Raw genomic sequence first — 19,251 nt, 5'->3', positions numbered from 1 at the left:
GGCCATCATTAGCAAGACTGGCATTCATCGGCCATTTTGGCCTTAGATGGTAATGGTGGGCTTGCTGTCTTGAACTACTGCTGCTTTTGTGATGAAGGTGATCACCAGTTTCACTCAATTGTGAGTATTTTTTTAGATCACTTCTAATACTGCAGGACTCCACCATGAGCGAAAATATGAACTTGCTACTCAGAAGCGAGGAGGCTATTATCTTGCCAGATGGTCCATGAAGCTAACCCTGAAATACTTATTACATTTTGGGGGAAATTCTCAGCTTGGGAGACTTTAGTGTTGACTCCGGGACTGAATTGTGTGGGGTTTGAGTTCCCGTTGAGGACGTTAATTTTGGAGCTAATGGGCCTGCACTCTGTCCACATGAAGCTGGAGTAATTCTCATTCCCGCCGGCATTATGTTTGCTGGGGTTGGAATTGGCGCTGGAGAACTTGGCGAGCAGGAGCTGCTCATAAGCACCCCACTACCCACACACACTCATTCCAACCAAGAAATGGTTTCGCAAAGCGCTACCCCCCCCAGTTCACTGATGCAGAGCTGGACAGGATATTGGATGCGGTGGAAGAGAGGCTGGACACCCTCTTCCCCAGGGTGGGCAGGAGGCTACCATTCGTGGATGCCAACCGGGCCTGGGCAGAGGCCTGGTATCACTCCTGTCCTTCATGCTTAACCCCCCCCCAGAGGCCAATCAAAACACACCTACCTGCATTCCCTTTGCATCCCACCCTGCGCCAAACCCGAACACCTTATTGTCCTCTTTGGCCAGGTGCCTTGCACACTCAGGCCACCAGCTACAGACCCCCATGCAACTCGCCTCCATCCATCTCACCATGTTCTTAATGTGTCATCCAGGAGACAACCCATAACTGCTGGAAGTAGGAGAAGACGGGCCCTCACTGCTACCGTGCAGAGGGCAGTGGAATTAGCCGGGGAGATGGTAGCGAGTGCTTCCTCCCAGACGGAGATCGGAATGGGATAACCAATTGAGCCCCTAATGCAAAATAATGTCCCTAAAGCAAGTGAGTCCCCTTACCTGCGAGACCACTCCTTCCCGAAATCTCAGCACGTGTATTGTCTATTGTCTTGCAGGATCAGCAACAGACAAAGTGGGCCCAACTGGCCTCCCCCGCCCCCGGCCACAGCCCCAGCACACCCCGGAGGATCAGGCCGGGGAAGGCACTGATTTCTCAGCACTGCTTCACCTGCATCCTCCACCTTTGCAGCAACTAACATTTCGGTGGGGCATTTTAATAAAGAGGCTCCTGGGTCACACATGCTTCAGTACACCAGGTGGAGATAGGAACTCCTGAGGGAGTGGACGATCGGAGGGCTGCCAGGAACCAGCTGTCGTCCAGAAAGGTGTCACGTTTCTGGAAAGAATCATCTCATTACTGGTAGAGTTGCACACACAGTGCCAAGATTTGCAGGTGGGGGTGTCAGCAACCTTCCAGATCCTGCAGTGAAGCTGGATGAGCCCTACCGCCTTCAGGCGCAGGAGCCTGTGCCAACAATGCATGGTGCCCAGGCCAACACTGAACAGTTGGCATCTGCGGTGGATCATGGTGGGATTTGAGAGTTGGATTTTCTTGGTTCTGTCGCGATCCGATGCCGGGCTAATTTCCAAGTCAGAAACCCGGAATCGGCCTTTGTGGGCAAACTATTGCTCATGATCTTCCTGGAGATTGTCCATTAAAAATCCACCTCTTGGAGCCTGGTCTAACTCGGGACGCCGGGTGAACCAGGGAAGCAGGAAACAGTCTGGGATTTTTGCAGTTATTATGGGCCAGGGTTTAGAAAACCCCAAAGTGTATCATGGAGTTCACCTGACCCACGACTTTTAATAGATTGCAGTTATGAGGAGCACAAGGGCCTACTTTACAAAACCATGTTTATTTATGAATCCAGTTAACACTTTATAAACCCACAGTAAACATCTTAACAACTATCAACACCAATAATCCCCACATATACAATATTCTATAAGTAACCCTTCATAAATTCCGTAACAACATCCAAAAGTCCAAAAGACCCTTTTTACAGAAATACAGCAGGTTTTAATTCTCTATAGAAACAGGTATTACTTTGAAATTACCCAAATGAACATTCTTTAGCTTGTAGAGATATCCATACACATCTGTTTGCTTTCACTGCAGCTCTCCACTCTGAAAACAAAACTAAATCACACAGACACCCACCAGCTTTTTGCTCAAAGCGAAAGTAAAAGCAGTGTCACAGCTCAGCTCCACTCACACACTGACATCACTACAGCTATTTGTTAAACACCCATTTATTAAAGGTACATCAACTACAGCTATTTGATAAACACCCATTTCTTAAAGGTACTCTCACATGACACAGTGATGTCCAGGATGCAGCCCCATCAGGAGATAGGGATTCTGTCGGTCTTTACACAGCAACGCCCCAGAAATGAGATGTGCTGGCTAGGTGACCTGTTTTAGCTCTGGGAAGGATAAATGTGAGGCAGAACACTGAGGAAATTCCCTTACTCCTTTTTGAATAGAGTTTGCTTATAGCAAACAGAAAAGAGTAAACAAGACTTAACTTTAATTTCTAATACTGTAGGACACCATCGTGGGCTCAAACATGAGCTGTTCTACTCAGAAGCGAGGAGGCTATTATCTTGTAAAATGATCTGTGAGCTAAGCCTAAAATATTGTTTTGGGGCAGTACAGTGGCACAGTGGTTAGCTTTCCTGCCTACAGCGCTGAGTACCCAGGTTCGAATCCCGGCCCTGGCTCACTGTCCGTGTTGAGCTTGCACACTCTCCTCGTGTCGTGTGGGTTTCACCCCCACAACCCAAAAGATGTGCAGGATGGATTGGCCATGCTAAATTGCCCCTTAATTGGAAAAAATAATTGGGTACTCTAAAATTTAAAAAAAATATTGTTTTGTGTTTTAAATTTTGTTTTCCTCATTGATTTTCGACAAAATGGGCATTTTCTTCCAAACTGCTGTCGCTGTCTGTATTAAATTATAAATATTGTAACTGATATTAATTCTAACATCTGAAGGTAAATGGCGAGAAAGTTCAATTCTCTACACTTGGCCCTGTTGTCATTGTGACCAACCTCCCACTTTACACCCTCCCTAAACTTGAGCATGTCTGAAAATGTGAGCATGTCTAACGCTCCATTCCTAACGTGCATCCAGTCCTGGTCACCCAGCAGCCCTCTGCTCACGGAGTTGCATTTATTGAATATCCAGCAAAACCTTGATTTTAAAAGTCTTATCCTTATTTTAAATCTCTTCATAGCCGCGTCCCCTTTAATTACCAGGTCCCAAGCTCTGAATTCCCTCTTGAAACCTCTCCCCAGAAATTCCATAAATTTAGATTTAGACTCAGGTACATATTTATTGTCACATTTACCAAGGTACAGTGAAAAATATTGTTCTGTGTAGAGACCAGGCACATCGTTCAACACATGAAAACACAGAACATACGATAAATACATGAGGTTACTTAACGAACACAAACATAGACAGCAGGTGAAGTATATCGGGTGCGATTCTCCGCCCCCCACGCCGGGTGGGAGAATAGCGGGAGGGCCTCCCGACATTTTTCACGCCCTCCCGCTATTCCCCCCCCCCCCCCCCCCCCCCACGCCCGACCCATGCCACGAATCGGCGAGCGGCGATTTTCCTGGGCCGAGCGGCCGGGCCTTCACGCCCGTTTCAACACGGCAGCAAACACACCTGCTCGCTGCATCGTGAAACGGGCGCCAGATGCCCGTTTGGGGCATCTGGGGCCCCGATTGGCACGGCAGTACCACGGCCGTGCCAAGGGGGGCATCGATCGTGGGCCGTGTGTCCGTAACGGACGCACTCTTTTCCCTCCGCCGCCCCGCAAGATCAAGCCGCCACGTCTTGCGGGGCGGCTGAGGGAAAAGACGACAACTGCACATGCGCGGGTTGGCGTTGTCCAACCTGCGCATGAGCGGCTGACATCATCGGCCGCGTCAGCCGGCGTGACGCTTGACGTGCGGCCTTGACGACTGTCGTCAAGGCCGTGACGCACGGGGCCGCGCTCCTAGCCCCACCCGGAGGTGGGGGGGGGAGAATCGGCCCCGGAAGTGGGCGTGAAGGCTGCCGTGGGATGGAGAATCGTAAAGGCTGCCGTGGGACAGGCCGTGACCCACGGCAGCCTTTACGATTCTCCGTGCTACAACTGTAGAGAAGATACGAAGAAAGATCAGTTCCGTCCGTAAGGTCAGTTCAATCCACAAGAGGGCCATTCAGGAGTCTGGCAACAGCAGGGAAGAAGCTGTTTTTGAATCTATTGCGTTTTCTCAAACTTTTGTATCTTCTGCCCGATGGGAGAGGTTGCAAAAGAGAATAACCCGGAGAGAGAATTGACCTCTTTGACCAAGCTTTTGGTCAAATCTCCCTTGTCCTAATATCTCATTACGCCTCAGATTGTTTTACTGTGTTAAAGGTGCTATACAAATGCAGGTCATTAGCTTTCATCACTGATTGGGTGCGGCGGACACCTGGGTTGTGCAAAAGACATACCTTGAAGAAGTGCCACCTCTATTGAAAACAGAAACTGAAGGTTGAAATAATTTATACACTGGGAATTGGAAGGATCATACAGCCCTCCTGAAGCTCTCACAAACAAATTTCTTATAAGCTGAAGTTATACTGCATATATCAGTCTTGGAACAGCATGCTATATTATGCAGCCAGAAACTCTGAGTTACCCTGCTCAGTGCACAACACTTAAACTTGCCGAGTATGGCGCTTGAATACATGTGCAGAGGTCTGTTTCCCCAGACAGCTCATTTTTAATGTTATACGAGCACAGGCAGGAACATGTTTCTGCCATAACATTAAAAATCAAAGTAAGTTGATAAATTTTCCAGGAGGTTTAACGGGCTTTTGAAATAGCGCTTTCCAAATGGCTGGTGCTGTACAGCGGCTGGGCGAACGAGATGCGGTGTGAAGCCCCACATGGGAGGTTATCTCAAACTTTTGATCAATGCGTTTGGAAGTAAGACTGCTAACTTCACTCCTGAGTGAGGTTGCTACTCTTTTATTTTTATTCGTCTGCAACCGTTGCTACTTCACACCAATATAAAATTGTTACTATAATTGATGGGCTGAATGTTTGCCACAGTGGTGGTCAAAACTCTGCCTCCAGTGACTTCCTGAAGTCCTGGGGCTGGATTCTCCAGCCCGCCACTTTTCTGCCTCGACTCGCCGGCGGGATTCTCCGTTACGCCGACCGATCATTGGGGTTTCCCATTGTGGGGCAGCCCTACGCCGTCGGGAAACTCCTGGGCGCCGGCAAAACGGAGAAAACTGCCCCAGATTTTCACATGGGAAACTGTGCCAATGGGAGCAGCAATGACATTAGGCCAGGTTAGAGATCTCGGAGCAGCCATCACCAAGGCTGCGGTTGTCCAGGAGGCGCAATCTGCTGATTGCACGGTCAAAGTCTTTCATACACCCGAGGGAAGTGAGATGTGACATGAGAGCTGGAGGTCTAGCACTTGAGGCAGGGCAGACCCTTCCTTCATCAATGCTGTCCTGGGCTTAATGCTGGAGGTTGTGAGGGAGAGGGGGATGGTTCACTTTCCAGAGAGTGGCAGGAGGGCACCACCTCATCATGCAGCAGGGACAACTTCTCTATTCACCCTCTTCCCCCAATTCCCACCCCGCACCCTCCTGCTCTTCCCTTGATAAGCTTTCTCATTTTGGGATCTCACCATCTTCGAGGCCCAACTCTCTCTGGGTGGCCATGCAATCGAGAATACAGCAGGCCAGCACAATCCCCAAGGCCCTTTCAGGAAGCCATTGTTGGATGCCAACTGATTAGTCCAGGCAACAGAATTGTATCTTCAGGACCAAGTGGCTTGCTCAGTGGTTGTCCTGCTGAGCTTCTGGCTCTGGTTTCATCTCCTCTGTGCTTCTATCTGGGGCTAATGCAAAGTGGTGAGCAGCCATCACTTTGTAAGCTTTCCCTTATCCCCAAGGATCATTCAGACACTTTGGGGGCTTGGTATGTGGATCGGACATGGCTTGGCAGAGGATGAAGGAGCCAAGGCAGCTGTCAGCAAAGCAAGCAAAAATAGGGGAAGCACCCCGGGAAACACCCCAGGAAACATTCTTCCCAACAATCAACTACACAGTTTGTACAGATTTTTCTCCTTTTTCATTCCTCCCGCGACGAACAGCTCCTCAAACACTGTCACAAACATCCCCCACCTTTTCACAAACTCCCCTGCTGAGCCCCTTAACTCATACTTTATCTTCTCTAACTGCAGGAAGTCATACAGGTCACCCAACCATGCTGCTACCCCTGTTGGCGATGCCGACTGCCACTCCAGCAAAATTAGTCGCCATGCAATCAGAGAGGCGAAGGCCAAGACATCGGCCTTCCTCCTCTCCATGAGCTCCGGCTTCTCTGAAACCCCAAATATCGCCACCAAAGGGTCCGGGTCCATTCCCTCCTCACTATCCTGGCCAAGACTGCGAACACTCCCGCCCAGAATCTTCCCAATTTTTCACAACCCCAAAACATGAGCGCATGATTCGCTGGCACCCGTCCACACCTCTCACACTCATCTGCTACCCCCTGAAAGAACCCACTTATTCTCACCCTGTGCACCACCTTAAACTGTATCAGGCTCATCTTGGCACAAGAGGAGGTCCCATTTACCCTTCGCAGTGCCTCACTCCATACTCCCCTATTGATCTCCATTCCCAACTCCGCTTCCCATTTCTCCTTGATCTTCACCACCCACTTGCCTCCCTGCTCCCCCAGCTACTTATATATATCCCCAATTCTTCCGTCACCTTCCACATCCAGAAGCAGCAGTCGCTCCAGCAGGGTTAATCCCTGCAGTCTAGTGAACCCCTTCCAGACCTTTCGTGCAAAGTCCCTAACCTGTAGATACATGAACTCACTACCCCTCGGCAGCTCTACCCTCTCCCTTAGCTCCTCCAGACTGGTGAACCCTTCCTCCAAATACAAATCCCTCACCTTGATCAGCCCCACTTCTCTCCACCTCCTGTATACACTATCCATCCCCTCCGGCTCAAACCCATGATTCTCGCACAGCGGCGTTAGCACCGACATCCCTTCCACCCTAAAATGCCTCCTCAGCTGATTCCATATCTTCACCGTGGACTACACCACTGGGCTCCCTGAATACCTACTCGGAGTCATTGGCAATGCTGCCATCACCATAGCCCTCAAACTAGACCCGTTACAAGATTCCTCCTCCATCCTAACCCACTCTACCCCTTCTCGTTCCCAACACCGCCGCATCTTGTCCACATTCGCTGCTCAATAATAACGAAGCAAGTATGGCAACGCAGGGAGCAGGGAGGACCATGCTGCCTCTGCCTCTGTAGCAGGGTCCTCCCCACCCTCGGCACCTTCCCCGCCCATACAAAATCAGAGATGATTGTGTACGCTTTCCGAAAAAAGGCATTCGGTATAAAGATCGGGAGAGCCTGAAAAATAAACAAGAACCTCGGCAGAATATTCATTTTCACCGCTTGGACCCTCCCCGCCAACGTTAAGTGCAGTATATCCCACCTCTTAAGATCCTCCCTGGCCTCTTCCACCAGCTTCATTAAGTTCCACTTATGGAGCCCCGTCCATTCCCTCGCTACCTGAATCCTCAAGTACTTAAACCTATCCCTTGCTACCGTAAATGGCATCCCCCCTAAATGAGCCCACTGTGCCAGCTCATTCACCAGGAATACCTTGCTTTTCCCTACATTCAGCTTGTAACCCGAGAACCCTCCCAACCTCCCCAACAGGCCCATAATCCTTCCCATACTCTCCAACGGATCCGAAATATATAGCAAGAGGTCATCGGCGTAGAGCGACACCTGATGCTCCCTCTGTCCCCTCGTTATCTCCTGCCACTCTGCCGACCCCTTGAGAGCCATCGCCAATGGCTCTATGGCCACGCAGACAGCAGCGGCGACAGCGGACTGCCTCGTACCCCCGTGTAAGTCAAAGCTTCGTGAGCTCATATCATTCGTCCTCACCCTCGCTCTTGGCGCCACATACAGCAACCGCACCCATGCCACAAATCTCGGCCCAAACCCAAACCTTCCCAAAGCTTCGAACAAGTACCGCCACTCCACCCGATCAAATGCTTTCTCCGCGACCATGGACACCACCACCTCCGGTACCAGAGCTCTCGATGGATTAATCACCACATTCAACAGCCATCTTATATTACTCGTGAGCTGCCTGCCCTTCAGGAAGCCTGTTTGATCTTCTGCAACCACCCCGGGTCACATCCTTCATCCTCCCCGCCAACAACTTAGCCAATACTTTCACATCCGTGTTCAGTAGTGGTTATGGGTCTATATGACCCACATTCCACCGCATCCTTCCTTTTTTGGGGGATTCGTGTGATTATTGCCTGCTTCATCGCCTCCAGCAACTCCCTCTTCAGTGTTTCATTAAACGCCCCCAACAGATGTGGTGCCAGGACCGCCGCAAATTCCTCATAAAATTCTGCCGGGTACCCATCCGGCCCAGAGGCCTTCCCCGACTTCATACTCCTGATACTATCCAGCACCCCCCCTCAGCCCCAGGGGCACCTCCACCGCCTGCCTCTTGGCTTCCTCCACCTGGGGAAATTCCAGCTCATCCAGAAACCACCTCATGTCCCCCTCCTCTCCTCCTGGGTCTGCCTCATACAGTCCCTGGTAATACTCTCTAAATGCCTCATTTACCTTCGCTGGCTCTGACACCACATCCCCAGCCCCAGTCCGGATCTTCAATATTTCCCTGGACGCAGCCTGCCTCCGCTGCTGGTGCGCCAGCATGCGGCTCGCCTTCTCCCCATACTCGTACTGCACCCCTCTTGCCCTACGCAGTTGCCCTACCGCCCTCCCCATTGTCAGCCTGTCAAATTGCCCTTGCAACTTTTTCCTCCTCGCCAATCCCTCCACGGTGGGCACCCTCGAGTACTCCCTGTCCACCTCCAGTATCTCGCTCACTAGACGGTTATGTTCCGCCCTCCTTTCCTTATTCGCATGAACCGTAAATGAGATAATTTCCCCCCAGACCACTGCCTTCAGTGCTTCCCAAAAAATGCCCGCCGACACCTCCCCATTCTGATTGAACTCCACATAATCCCTAATCGGCAACTGCACTTTATCAGAAAAAGCTCCATCCACCAACAACCCCGAGTCAACCCTCAACTCCGGCCTCTGCTCTCGTCCCGTACTGAACCAAAATATCCAGCCAGTGGGGTGCATGGTCCGAGATAATTATCCCCACATACTCTGCCCCCTCCACCCCAACCAAAACCTCCTGACTCACTGCAAAGTAATCAATCCTCGAATACACCTTATAGATGTGTGAAAAGAAGGAATACTCCCTTCCCCCTGGGTTCTGAAAGCACCATGGATCCACCATACCCATCCTCTCCATAAACCCCCCCAGCTCCCTTGCCATTCGTACCCTACCCATTGACCTGGGGCTTGATCTATCCACCCTCGGCTCCAGGACACAGTTAAAATCTCCTCCCATGATCAACTGGTATTTGGCCAAATCCGGGATTGCTGCCAGCAACCCCCTCATAAAACCCACATCATCCCAATTTGGGGCATACACATTTACCAACACCACCGGTGCCCCTTCCAGTACCCCACTCACAATCGCATATCTCCCACCTGGATCCCTCACCTCCTTCGCACTCACAAATCCCATTTTTTTGCTCATTAAAATCGCCACACCCCTCGATTTCAAATCAAACCCCGAGTGAAAAAGCTGCCCAACCCACCCCTTCCTTAACCTAACCTGGTCCTTCACACGGAGGTGTGTCTCCTGCAAAAAGACAACCCCTGCTTTCAAGCTCCTGAGGTGCGCGAACACCCGCGACCTTTTAACCGGCCCATCCAGTCCCCGGACATTCCACGTTACCAACCTTACCGGAGGCTTGCGCCTCCAATCCCCTCTACCGTCCGTCATCTTCCCCACTTAACTCCTGGCCCTTTAATTCCACTGAACAAATGAATTATTTGTCCTTTGGTAAACATTGATTTTTGCTGTTCAGTAACTTCATCTTTTTTGGCAAACTTCATCATTAACTTCTTGTTGTCAGACCCGAGATTCATTTTGTAGAATTATGAACAGTCATGCACCTACATCTGTCGATACCAATTGTCTCAAAGCATTTAAACAGGAGTCATACATTTTATTTTTTAAACCTCTTATGAAAGCAATTCCAGTGCTCAAGAATTCTAAATAAACCTTTGGATACAATTTGCATTGCGATTGCTTCAAATTTCTAATGTTATTTTTAAAATGTATTTGTAAAGCTATTCGTACGATTTAAGCAAATGGGAGTAATTTACTGAGAAATTTCGAAATGAATAGAGCAAAACTAAATACTGGGGGAGGGTTCAGTTGCATGGAAAATTAGAAAATTGAAGGTTAAGGAGAAGGTAGGAGAGCAGGTTAGTGATGAGGCTGATTGGTACGAGAAAATAAGAAAAAGTGACAGACCGTGTGAACGTCATATTGCACCAACAAATCATACAAGAGCAGGGAAATTTGATAATAGAATACATATAAAAGCTTTGGGCATAATTCAACACCCAAAAAACAGAGTCTCGTCTTGGGCATGTATAGAGAAGTATGTCTCGGCATCTCCCGTGGAGAGAACGAGCCGGCTATCAAACAGGATGTTTTTTTTGGCCTCGGTTGGGAATGCGCCACCAAGGCTGCACGTATCTCATTTTCTGCACTGGCGCGCTCAGCTCGTCAGTGCAGCATAATATCGGGGTGCCATTTTTAAATGCCGCCCTGATCTCTTGAACCCCTTTGTACACCACACAGCGGCTTCCGGTTTCCACAATTCCCCAACTTACCTCTTAGGGGGTCCTCGAGCCCCTTTTTACCCCACCTCATAAGGGTAGGGCATCCCTGGTCCTGATCCCTGGCGCCTTGGCACTGCCAGTCTAGCACCCTGGCAGCGACAACCCGGCACCCTGGCAGTGCCAGGTTGGCACTACCAAGGCGGCACGGCTAAGGTGCCTGGGTGGCAGCAGGAGTGCCAGGGTACGACCCTTCCCAAAACCCGACACCTGGGGGCCTCCGATGGCCTGAGACCCCGCACTTGCAAGTGCTGTTACTCCTGGTCCACGTTTGTGTGGACCACTGTTAAACTGCGCCATACCATGGGTATTTGTTCTCGGAACCCGGGAGAATCTGGTGCCAACATATTTAAGTGAGCCTAATAGCTGACTTAAATATGGAAAACTGGATTTCGTCCAGTGAAGGCGAGACCCGAATCACAAAGATCCCATTGGATCTAATGAGGCGTTCCGAGCATCACACCAGATTTAATGGCCTCGTCGCATCACCGAGTCAGGCGCGATGAGGCATTTTCTGAATGCACAATGCATTTGGAATAAAATCAATGAGTTAACGTTGCAAATAGAGACAGAGGGGTCTGAAGGCCATTAATTAGACATGGTTACATGGATACCAGGTCTTGAAGTTGACTATCCCAGGGTACTCAGCATTTTGGAGGATAATCAGAAAGGAAAAGGAGCTGGTGTAGCTTTGCAGGTAAAGGAAAGGACCAGTGCAGTAATGAGAAATGATGCAGGCACTTGAGATCTTTTTTAAAATGTGTTCGTGGGATGTGGGCGGTACAGGCTGTGCCAGCATTTATTGCCCATCCATTGAGGGGGCAGTTAAGAGTCAACCACATTGCTGTGGGTCTGTCGTCACATGTAAGCCAGACCAGGTAAGGATGGCAGATATCCTTCCCTGGAGGATATTAGTGAATCAGGTGGGGTTTTATGACAATGGTTTCATGGTCAGCATTAGACTCCAGATATTTTATTGAGTTTAAATTCCATCACCTGCCGTGGTGGGATTCGAACCCGGGTCTCCAGATCATTATCCTGGGTTTCTGGGTTACTAGTCCAGTGGCAATACCACTATACCACCACCTCCCCTTAGTGGAATCAGTCTGAGTAGAAATAAGAAATAGCAAAGGAAGGAGGTCTCTAGTGGGAGTAATCTATAGGTCCCCAAACAGTAGTTCCGTAGTGCAGAACAGTATAAACCAGGAAATACTGGGGGCTTGCAAGAAAGATATGGCAACAATAATTGTTGATTTTGATGTGCATAAAGACTGGATTGATCAAATTGACAAGGGTAGCCTCAAGGAAAAGTTAATTGAATGTATTAGAGATTGTTTCTTGGGGCAATATGTTGTGTAATCAACCATGGAGCAGGTATTCTGGATTTGGTATTGTGTGATGAGGAGGGATTAATTAATGACCTCATAGTTAAGGGTCATCGAGGGAAGAGTGATCATAGCATGACAGGTTTGAGGATGAGAAACTGTAATCCCACAGTAGCGTTCTGGAGTTAAACAAAGGTGGCCACATAGGCATGAGACAGATTTGGCCCTAGTGACTGGGCAGGAAGACTAAAAGGCAGGAGCTATTCAATTCCTCCCAATGAAAATATATTCCAGAGAGGAAGAAATATTGGAATAGGGGTATAACATCGATGGCTGAGCAAGAAAGTTAAAAGATAACGTAAAGACAGAAAAACTAAGACATACCATATTGCAAAGGCCAGTGGCAGGATGGAAGATTGCAAAACTTGTCAAAGATCAACAGAGTTACTTTAAAAAGTAATAAAAAGAGCAAAGGAAAATTCTGATAGAAAACTCGCACAAAATATAAAAAAGGATAGCAAAAACTTCTATAAGTATATAAAAGAGAAGAAAGTAGGTAAAGTGAATGTTAATCACTTGGAGGATGGCACCAGGGAGTTAATAGTGGGGAACACAGAAATGACAGAGATACTAAATCAATATTTTGCCTCAGTTTTCATAGTGGAGAACACGAGAACATCCCATGAATAACAGGTAACACAGAAGTAATAGAAAGGAAGTAATTTAGAACAATCATCATCAATATGGAAAAAATACTAAACAAACTATTGGGATTGAAGGCAGACATGTCCCCAGGGCCTAGGGTCGTGACAGAAGTGGCAGCACAGATAGTAGATCTATTGGTTATAATATTGCAAAATTCCCCGGATGTGGCAAAGGTTCCAGTGGTTTGGAAAAATGCTAATGCACTGTCATATTCAAAAAGAGAGGAGGCAGAAAGTAGGAAACTATAGACAAGTCAGTTTAACATCTGCCATTGGGAAATTGTTAAAAACCATTATTAAGGAAGTAAAAACAGTACATTTAGAAAGTCAAAATGCAATCCATCAGACAGCATGGCTTTAAGAAGGGTAAATCATGTTTTACCAATCTGCTGGAGTTCTTTGAAGGTGTACCAAGTCAATGGGCTGCACGGTAGCATAGTGGTTAGAACAATTGCTTCACAGCCCCAGGCTCCCAGGTTCGATTCCCGGCTTGGGTCACTGTCTGTGCGGAGTCAGCACGTTCTCCCCGTGTGTGCGTGGGTTTCCTCCGGGTGCTCTGTTTTCCTCCCACAGTCCAAAGATGTGCAGGTTAGGTGGATTGGCCATGCTAAATTGTCCTTGGTGTTCAAGTTGGCCCTTAGTGTTGGGTGGGGTAACTGGGTTGTGGGGATGGGGTGGAGGTGTGGGCTTGGGTGGGGTGCTCTTTCCAGGAGCTGGTGCAGACTCGATGGGCTGCAGTCCCTCTGCAGACTTCCGGTATAATCTGCACTTTTTGCTTTACAACTCATCTTAGTGTCGTCTGCAAACTTCGACACATTGCACTTGGCCCCCAACTCCAAAGAACAGTGCTAAACGTGTTCTGCACTGTAAATTCTATGAACGCTTCTATTCTATAAGTGGATAAAGGGGATCCTGTAGATGTAGTGTATCTGGACTCCCCAGAAGACATTTGATAAGGTGCCACACAAAAGGTTAATACACAAGGTAAGATCGCATGGGGTTAAGGGTAATTTATTAGCTTGGATAGTGGACTGGCTGACTAACAGAGGTAAGAGAGTCAGGATAAATGTGTCATTTTCTGGATGGCAGGATGTAACTAGTGGGGTGCCATAGGATTCGGTCTTCTGGCCCTAATTATTTACCATATATATCAATGCAGGGTTAGAAGGTACTATAGCCAAATTCGCAGTTGACACTAAAATAGGATCTACTAGTGCATGCATCACAGAAAATTAGCATGCTAGTACAGCAGGTAATGAGGAAGTGAAATGGAATTTTGGCATTAATGGCTAAAGGAATAGAATATAAAAGTAGGGAAGTGTAGCTGCAACTGTACAAGGCATTGCTGAGAGCAAGTGGAGCTCCCCATTATACAAAATGGGGCTCTGTGTGGCCTCAGCCACACATTACCCTTTGAGGCCCCTTATACAGTGTGAATTGCGTTGAATATCCATATGTTTCTCAGAACTGTGAGCGCCAGGAAACACGCGGCTAAACGTGTTCGCTATGGGACTTTGTTGCCATTTGGGTGAATCGCGCCTAAGGGGTTTGTCTTATGAAGAGAGATTGACCAGTTTAGACCTCTATTCTCGAGAGTTTAGAAGAATAAGAGGAGATCTAATTACGATATATAAGATGATAAAAGGTATTGACAAAGTAGATGTGGAACAGATGCTTCCTCTTGTGGGGCAATCTAGAACGAGAGGTCATGGTTTTAGGATAATGGGTAGTAGATTTAAAACAGAGATGAGGAATAATTACTTCTCTCAAAGGGTTGTGAACTTGTGGAATTCACTCCCCCAGAATGCGGTGGATGCCTGGACAAATTTAAGAAGGAGACAGATAGATTTTTAATTAGCAATGGTTTGAAGGGTTATGGAGAACAGGCAGGAAAGTGGAGTTGCGGCCAAGATGAGATCAGCCATGCTCATATTGAATTTTCGGAGCAGGGTCGAGGGGCTGAATTGTCGAATCCTGCTCATGGTTCTTATGTTCTTATGTACTGTAAACTTTACAGTCTTTAAAGTGGAAACCTATGCTAATATAAACATCTGGTTTTTAATAGAATATACTCACGCTTAATCCACGAGTGAAAACTTGTGCTTCTCTGCGATCAACAGCAACAACAAAGGCCGATAAAGCTCATTGGAAACGAAACGCTAATAAAAATTGCTCAGTAAGTACAGCTTCCAAATGCAAATTTAATGATTCAATCAGTTGTGCTGCTGAAATATTAACTTATAAAGCATGGGTTTGTGATTTTATTTTTACAGAAGAGCATAAGAGATATGTGTGTCTGTGTGTGTATATAAAATATACATATCTATGCATTGTGTTGTGGAGCAGATTATTATATAAAATAATCACAAGAGCCCCGGTACAGAACAATCGTTTATTTTGCCAACAAGTTGGGATGAGTAAGTCTAAAGCAGGATCCTATCCAACTGAAAAGCCATGATATATACAGTGAAAGACATGTAGGCAGTACATTCCTTACTTTCCAACATTGGCTCTTTTAGGTTCATTTTAAACAATTTGTAGATTTTCCCAAGGCAGGGTGTCTGTTATTCCAAGAATTATCTGTTTTCCCATCTCTTCAGAGGCTCCTGCTAATCTCGGCCTAACACTGCTAGCATTGTTTGCTGAGTAAGTTCTTTGGGGTAGTACAGAAGTCGCCAGGCAATCAAGCTACAGATATGGGTCTTGAAGACATCTGAGGCTTACTGATATGAGCTGGTTGATTAACTATGTGAGCATCCAGCTAGCGATGCCTTTGTGTCCTTGCCACATCTACATGTTAGCTGGATGATATTTTATTTACCGTGAGTGTGGCATTTTACTTAACCATTCTTAATAAAACAACATAGGTTTCAAATCCCTCTAAATGTCCCTATAGTAAGTTACATATATTCCCTAGTCCCCTTTGATGTAATCATTTAACTCCTGTAAAGATCCCTTGGTAAACCATATTCTGTTGTCTGCCCTAATAAACCGTTGTAATAAACCATACTCATTATTTCCCTGCTACATATTGAAACACAGCAGAGGGCAGAGTTGAGAAGGGACTAGGGTCTCCTTGCATGTGTGTTTCATTTCCTCCAGGTCAAAACTACCCAGCAGGTCACCATGCACTGATTCCCAGAAGGCATCACACTGAAAGGGAGCAGTGACGGGTACAGAAAGATGAGGGGGCTTGAACAGAGGGCGTCCTTCTGTTGCTGCTGGTATACAGAGCAGCCAGCTTCCAATTGGCTGGTAGCTCTATGAGACAGAGCTTCCTCCAGTGGACAGACAGAAGTCCCGCCTCGTATTAATTAAAGGGCTGTTGCCTGACAAATCAAAATGGGTTAAGCCAGCTAAGTGGAGACGGACACGCCCCCGACATTTATGCTGGAGTGCATGGAGCCTGCCCTCAGCAATTAATCCTGCCCTACGAGTTAGTACACCATGGAACTAAACAAATTATCCTGCTACTGTAACTTCAGTTCTAATATTCTCAATTGGAAACTTCTCACATTCCTTCCCATTATTTTCCCTTCAGTGGTAAAGCCAAATTTGAATATTAAGCTAACAAAACCTTGTTTGAACACGATGTGGCGATGCCGCGTTGGACTGGGGTGAGCACAGTAAGAAGTCTGACAACACCAGGTTAAAGTCCAACAGGTTTGTTTTGAATCACTAGCTTTTAATATGGGTTTGTCAGAAGACAAAACACGGGACACAACTAATAGTACCCTTCGTCATCTAGTACTTCCCTGGAGCGGAGAAACTACGACACCTTCTTCGCAGCCTTCAACATGTCATCGATGAAGCCGAACATACTGCCAAGGCCACCCCCACTACTTGCCTTCAAACTACCGATCAACCTCAAACAGAACATTGTTTGCGGAAAATTACCCAGCTTTCAGGAGAACAGCGACCACGCCACCACACACAACCCTGCCAAGGCAACCTGTGCAAGATGTGCCAGATCATCGACATGGGTACCACCATTACACATGAGAACACCACCCACCAGGTACGCAGTACGTACTTGTGCGACTCAGCCAACGTTGCCTACCTCATACACTGCAGGAAAGGATGTCCCGAGGCATGGCACATTGGCGAGACCATGCAGACGCTGCGGCAACGGATGAACGGACATCGCATGACAATCGCCAGGCTTGAATGTTCCCCTCCAGTTGGGGACCACTTCAGCAGTCAAGGGCATTCAGCCTCTGATCTTCGGGTAAGCATTCTCTAAGGCAGCCTTCAGGACGCGCGACAATGCAGAATCGCCGAGCAGAAACTGCTAACCATGTTCCGCACCCATGACTACGGCCTCAACCGGGACCTTGGATTCATGTCACATTTCATTCACCCCTCCACCATCTGGCCTGGCCTTGCAAAATTCTACCAACTATCCTGGCTTGAGACAATTCACACCCCTTTTTAACCTATAATTAGCCCTCTCTCCAGTCACACCATCTGGACCTGTAAAGACTTAATTACATGCAAAGACTTGCATTCAAAGTATCATCTTGCATCATTGAATTTGTCTGTATATGTGGTTGTGGAACCCACCTCTTCATTCACCTGAGGAAGGAGCTACGCTCCGAAAGCTAGTGATTCAAAACAAACCTTTTGGACTTTAACCTGGTGTTGTAAGACTTCTTGTTTGAACACTACTGTGTACAGAGCAAAAAATTGTGATCCAGATTTTGTGGTAAAAATAACGGCGAAGCATATAGCGCTCATTGTTGTAAGGATTAAATCAGATTGCAATGTAACTCACACAAGTATGCACAATTAAGCACTGCAGTCAGGAGGTTGCTGCCCAGGTCTCTCGCTCCTCCAGAAACAATGCTATACCAGTATCTCACCCAAAGCATTGAAACACCTGGGTGGTATGAATCTGTTATGTGTGCATGATAGATACCCATTAAATTTGCCAAAGGAATATAGGGACTTCCCATTTGAGTGCAAGTAAACCTTTAATGGCAGTACATTACTGTCCAAACAAGTTCTTTGGTCACTGAAATTAACTTATATAAGTGTGGAGACTCATTCCTTCGGATTGTAATTATTGTTGGTGATGTTATGTAACTTTTTATTTCCATCTCTCAACTCCACTTTTCTTACGCTCTCTTTATTTCCCTTTATGTACAAGATTTTACAATGAATTAAATATTCTAACTTACACTTCCCAGATCAGAGTCCACATGCCTCAATAAGAGTTCTTTAGTCTGATTGGTTCAGGATGTATATCATAGCTTTCTCTGTTCACACAGATCCCAGATCCTCTGTAATGGGCACTGCACCAAAATGGATTTCTGAGCACCACAAGTTCCAATTCAAACTCTAATGCATGGCTGGAACTATTTACTCATCATTGACTAGAAAATCTGAACAACAATGGTCTTCCTAGGTTCCCTTCTTCATTTTTTTCCATCCTCAGCAGGGCAGCACACTGGTTAGCATTGATGCTTCACAGTGCCAGGGACCCAGGTTCAATTCCGGCCTTGGGTGTCTGTGTGGAGTTTGCACTTTCTCCCTATGTCTGCGTGGGTTTCCTCCTGGTGTTCAGTTTCCTCCCACAGCCCAAAGACGTGCAGGTTAGGTGGACTGGCCATGCTAAATTGCCATTTAGTGACCAGGGATGTGTGGGATAAGAGGGGTTATGGGTTTTCAAGGATAGAGCGGGACCCTGATTAGGGTGCTCTTTTATTTGGGCAGCAGGGATGAGCCATAATAGACTCCTTTTGCACTGTAGGGATTCTATGATTCCCGCTAATTGAACATCAGGCCTGCCACACTTTGACGTGGAGAAATATATTCATTGGTGTAGTATATCTAAGTCTTTCAGACTGAAATTGATTCTGAAATATGGTAGATTTAAATTCCTCTTTGTGCTATATTTAATGGACTTGTTTAGATGTTGACATGAAATTCCAGTCTGTGCTATTCTAACCCAGTCCTGGATTTGTTTTGTTTTAAATGAATTCATGGCTGTATTAAACTAGTGTAGACAGGGACTGATCGCTCATCAGCACGCATGAAAGAAATCAAACTGTGAACTGTCTGATAGTCTAGTGTCCGATGTTGTTACCTCTGTGTTTGAACTTTTAAAGTGATCTGTACCAGAATATCTTGGTATCAAATAAGCCAGCGGAAAGCTCAGTTATATTTAGCCACTCCAAATTGCCAATCTGAATTTCAAGGACATAATCAGAAAGGCTTGCGTAAACAAGGGACTATTATATAGAGTTGAACTAGATTCAGATGTACACAACTCTGTTAGCTGGTGCAGGAAATAGAAATGTCAAACTTATACGGTGGGGAATACGGCTATAAA

General features: G+C 47.0%; 1 protein-coding gene across 2 annotated transcripts in view; it reads left to right on the top strand.

Annotated features, from left to right (window-relative positions):
- LOC119964436 (dihydropyrimidine dehydrogenase [NADP(+)]-like) overlaps positions 1 to 19,251 on the top strand; it is a 918,190-nt gene that overhangs the window by 134,563 nt on the left and 764,376 nt on the right. For both annotated transcript variants that reach the window (XM_038793913.1, XM_038793914.1), the window contains exon 2: positions 14,983 to 15,093. In XM_038793913.1, coding sequence (XP_038649841.1) covers positions 14,983 to 15,093 — 111 coding nt within the window. The remainder of the gene's footprint in view (positions 1 to 14,982; positions 15,094 to 19,251) is intronic.

Source organism: Scyliorhinus canicula, chromosome 4, assembly GCF_902713615.1.
Source record: "Scyliorhinus canicula chromosome 4, sScyCan1.1, whole genome shotgun sequence".
NCBI lineage: Eukaryota > Metazoa > Chordata > Chondrichthyes > Carcharhiniformes > Scyliorhinidae > Scyliorhinus > Scyliorhinus canicula.
Note: the sequence above shows the minus strand (reverse complement) of the source record. Positions and strands in the feature narration are given on the sequence as shown.